This window comes from Mastomys coucha, unplaced genomic scaffold, assembly GCF_008632895.1.
Source record: "Mastomys coucha isolate ucsf_1 unplaced genomic scaffold, UCSF_Mcou_1 pScaffold23, whole genome shotgun sequence".
NCBI classification, from domain to species: Eukaryota; Metazoa; Chordata; class Mammalia; order Rodentia; family Muridae; genus Mastomys; species Mastomys coucha.
Genome location: NW_022196906.1, coordinates 16,696,940 through 16,700,778, shown reverse-complemented (window position 1 = coordinate 16,700,778; position 3,839 = coordinate 16,696,940). Strand labels below are relative to the sequence as shown.

At 43.7% G+C, this 3,839-nt stretch overlaps 1 protein-coding gene across 13 annotated transcripts in view; it reads right to left on the bottom strand.

The window, feature by feature from the left end:
- Positions 1 to 3,839, bottom strand: part of Bbs9 (Bardet-Biedl syndrome 9) — a 409,213-nt gene that overhangs the window by 381,583 nt on the left and 23,791 nt on the right. For 12 of the 13 annotated variants that reach the window (XM_031345639.1, XM_031345633.1, XM_031345628.1 and 9 more), the window contains one exon: positions 702 to 852. In XM_031345639.1, coding sequence (XP_031201499.1) covers positions 702 to 852 — 151 coding nt within the window. Of the gene's footprint in view, positions 1 to 701; positions 853 to 3,839 lie in introns of those variants that run through there. The other variant, XM_031345638.1, reaches the window with a different exon arrangement.

Here is a 3,839-nt window from a genome sequence, read left to right as displayed (position 1 = left end):
GAAGGGGAAGAAGAAAAAAAGAAAGAAGAAAGAACTTTGTAATAGATTTCTTTTAGGACAGGGCCTTTCTATTTGAACCCTTGTGTACTTATTAAACAGATATATACCTGACTCCAGTGAAGCGTTCTTTAATAAATAAATATTTGCTTTTTCTTTATTTGGCTTTGTTTATAAGTTTACCTCTTTGTCCTGGTGCTGTAAGATGTCTGGTATCTCAAGTCCCACTACTATAAAAGTGTTCTGAGTATTGAAGTGAGCTTGCTGAGCAATCATAAGGACCACTCTTCAGATCCCAGCACCCTTCTAATCCATGAGGCATCCCTTACACTCCTGTAACCCCAGCTCCGGTGAGGGCAGAAACTGGATGGGACTGGGTCTTTGTGTACACACTAGACAAGAAATTGCAAGCCCCAGGTTCAGGTTCACTCTCTCAAAGGAAAAGGAGGCAGAGAGTGTGCACATGCACCTACACACATGCATACGCCCTCACACAGACACAAAGGTACAAATAAACCCCTGCGTTAACGCATCTTAAATGTACTTGTTTCTACATAAAGTGTTTAGAGCATAAAGTTTGCCTGCATGACATATATCTACAGCATACATAGTTCATGAATTTTTTAAATCCATGAACGTGTCACTATAAGGAACAGATCTAATCCCCAAGAGGGAAACTCCCAGGATCAGTGAGCTCTACTCACGAGACAAACTTCCCGACTTCCACTTGCAGCACTGGGTCCCGCAGATGCACTTCTAGAAGTAGATCTTCAGCCTGAGGCCCACCTCCGGTTTTTACAGAGTGGGGATTAAAGATCCTGAGGTAGCCCATGAAGCTGCCCACAATGATCTTATCTGTAAACAGATTTTGAAAACACAGAGTAAGAAACGGACATTGGCAAATATCAAGAATCAACTTTCTGAAGACTAAAGGAGACAGGATTTTCAAAGATTCTAACCCTGCTTCGAACACAAAAAGTCACTTTTTTAACAGATGGTGGGATTAAGGTAATCCTACTTGATCACACACAACCTTGCAAAAAACAGCTCTACACCACCAAAGTCAGAGGAACTAGGAATTAGAGCATGTTTTTCTTAAGCATCAACTGGTATCCATCTCAAAAGACTGGTAAAGATTACAAACTGGCTTCATCATGGAATGTTAACTCTATATTTGATTATGACTGTTGAAGGGGGTGTTGGGGTCTTGCTAGAGTGACCCCATAATAGTGAACGGTCTTAGGTACAAGAGGGCGAAGGAAAGGACGTGTGCAACAATTTAAAGTATGTCTCCCAAAATGGCATGTTCAAATCCTTGCTCCAGGTATGTGCTCTAGTTTAGAAACAGTCTTTGCAGATAGAACCAGGTTAAAATGAGGATATGGCTGTCTTTTAGGGGGAAAGGCAAGGAGAATACAAATGACAAACTGTGATGCAAGCAGTCAAGGTGAGATGACACAGGCACAGAACCCTAGCACTTGGGAAGCCATCTTAAGTACTTCCTCTATGGCCTCTGACCAAAGAAGCTTATAAAAAAAAAATGTTTGGCAGGGCAGTGGTGGCACACACCTTTAATCCCAGCACTTGGGAGGCAGAGGCAGGCGGATTTCTGAGTTCGAGGCTGGCCTGGTCTACAGACTGAGTTCCAGGTCAGCCAAAGCTACACAGAGAAACCCTGTCTCGAAATCCTCTTTCCCCCAAAAAAAGAAAATGTTTGTTTTGGGACTTATGGGTGCAAAGTCATGACTCCCAAGGCAGGGTGCATGGCAGCAGGCTGGCAGGCATGGCACTGGAGTGGTAACTAACTACTCTCTTACATACTCTCCCAAAAGTAGGAGGGAGGGAGGAAGAGAGACAGACAGACAGAGAGAGAGAGACAAACTGAGAGAGAACTGTAATGACATGGGTTCTGAAACCTCAAAGCCCACCCACAGAGACACGCTTCCTCCAACAGGACCACTTACTAATCATTCTGAAATAATTCCAACCAACTGGGGACCAAGTATCCAAATTGATGACCCTATGGAGGCCACTCCCATTTAAACTACAACAGAAGCTGAGGGAAGACAAAGAACTGGAGGCCATCTTGAGCTATACTGTGAGCTTAAGGCCAGCCTAGGCTAGTGAAGAAGGTAAGCCAAGGTTGGGAGATATCCATCTGACAATACCTGCAGAAACTGGATGGACACATCTACAAACCAGAGTGTGTGGAATTACTGGAAATTAGAAGAAACAGAGAAGGATCCTAGAAGCTTCTGTAAAACTAGAAAATGGTGCTAAAGACATGGCCCAGACGTTAACAGCACTTACAACTCTTGCATAAGTAAGTACTGGGGCCCATTCCCTGCACTCACATGATGGCTCAAGACTACCTGCAACTCCAGTTCCTGGTTATCTGATGCCCTCTTCTGGTCGCCATGGAGTACTGCAACATACAGTACACATAACTCACACCAACACATATACTGTACACATTAAATTAGATGAATTAAATAATAAAAAATTAACTCTTTAAAAATTCTAGAAGAGACAAAGAAATGCTAGAAACCTGAGAAGTAGCACGGCCCTGACAACACCTTCACTTCCAAAGCTTAGCATCTATCACATGACAGCATGTACTGATGCCATTTTAAGACACTGAAGTGATATTTGTTATAATGATACTAAGAAACAAATCTCAACTTACTTAGGAGGAGGGCTACCTTTGCTTTCCTCATAACTTACTGTGCCAAGCCATGGACTAGATGGCTCCCACAGACTAACTAAGTCCTCAACACTCCTCTCCAGGAAAGGCATTCCCATGGGGATTTCAGTCCTAAAGAGACATAAAGCCATCAGGACTCCAGAAGACCCCATGGCAGCATCCTGGAGGTCTGAAAGATCAGTGGACCCACGGTCAGTTCTGTCCCTGCCAAGTCCCAGCCACTGAGGAGCTTTGCAACTAGGGATTGTTGGCCCTCTCATTCCAATATCCTTTTTACTTAAATTTATCACGATGTCATATTACTTGTAGCCAAAAAAGTTAATTAATGTAGAAATTAACACAGAGAGAAAACTGTAAGCATGAATATCCCTACAAGGAGGACATCTGAATCCTTGTATGCACTGCTCCAAGAAATAGAACAGATAAATTACCATCCGGAGCCTGGTGCTCTGTCCTAGACTGCTTCTGTTGGTGCAGTAAAACACTGACCAAAACCATGTACAGAGGGAAAGGGTTTGCTGGGCTTACAGGTTAGTCTATCATTGGCATGAGTCAGGACAGGAACCAGGAATGAGAAAGCAGAAGCAGAGACCACAGAGGAACACACTCCTCCATGGCTGGTTCAGTCTGCTTTCTTATATAGCTCAGGACTATCTGCTCAGGGACGGCACCACTCATAGTACGCCAGGGCCTCTAACACCAATCATTAATCAAGAAAATGCCCCAGGGACACATCCCAGGCCACTCGGATAGAGCTAACTCCTGAATTGAGATTCTCTCACTGGAGGTGACTGTGGTTTGTATCAAGTTGAAGAAACTAACCAGCACATGCCCATTCCCCATAACACTCTGGTGGACTAGTCACCTGCTGCCATTGGCCATCCAGACGGAAAAGAGAAATGACAACATATGTAAGTCAGCTTTTTCTGCAGACACTGGATAATTTAGAATACAGCTATGGTACATTTAAAGATCAAAAAAGTCAGACTCTACAGAAAAAATTAACATTTACATCAGTGGAACTTATCACTAAGAATCTAATTCAAGTAGCCGGGCAGTGGTGGCACACACCTTTGATCCCAGCACTTGGGAGGCAGAGACAGGCGGATTTCTGAGTTTGAGGCCAGCCTGGTCTACA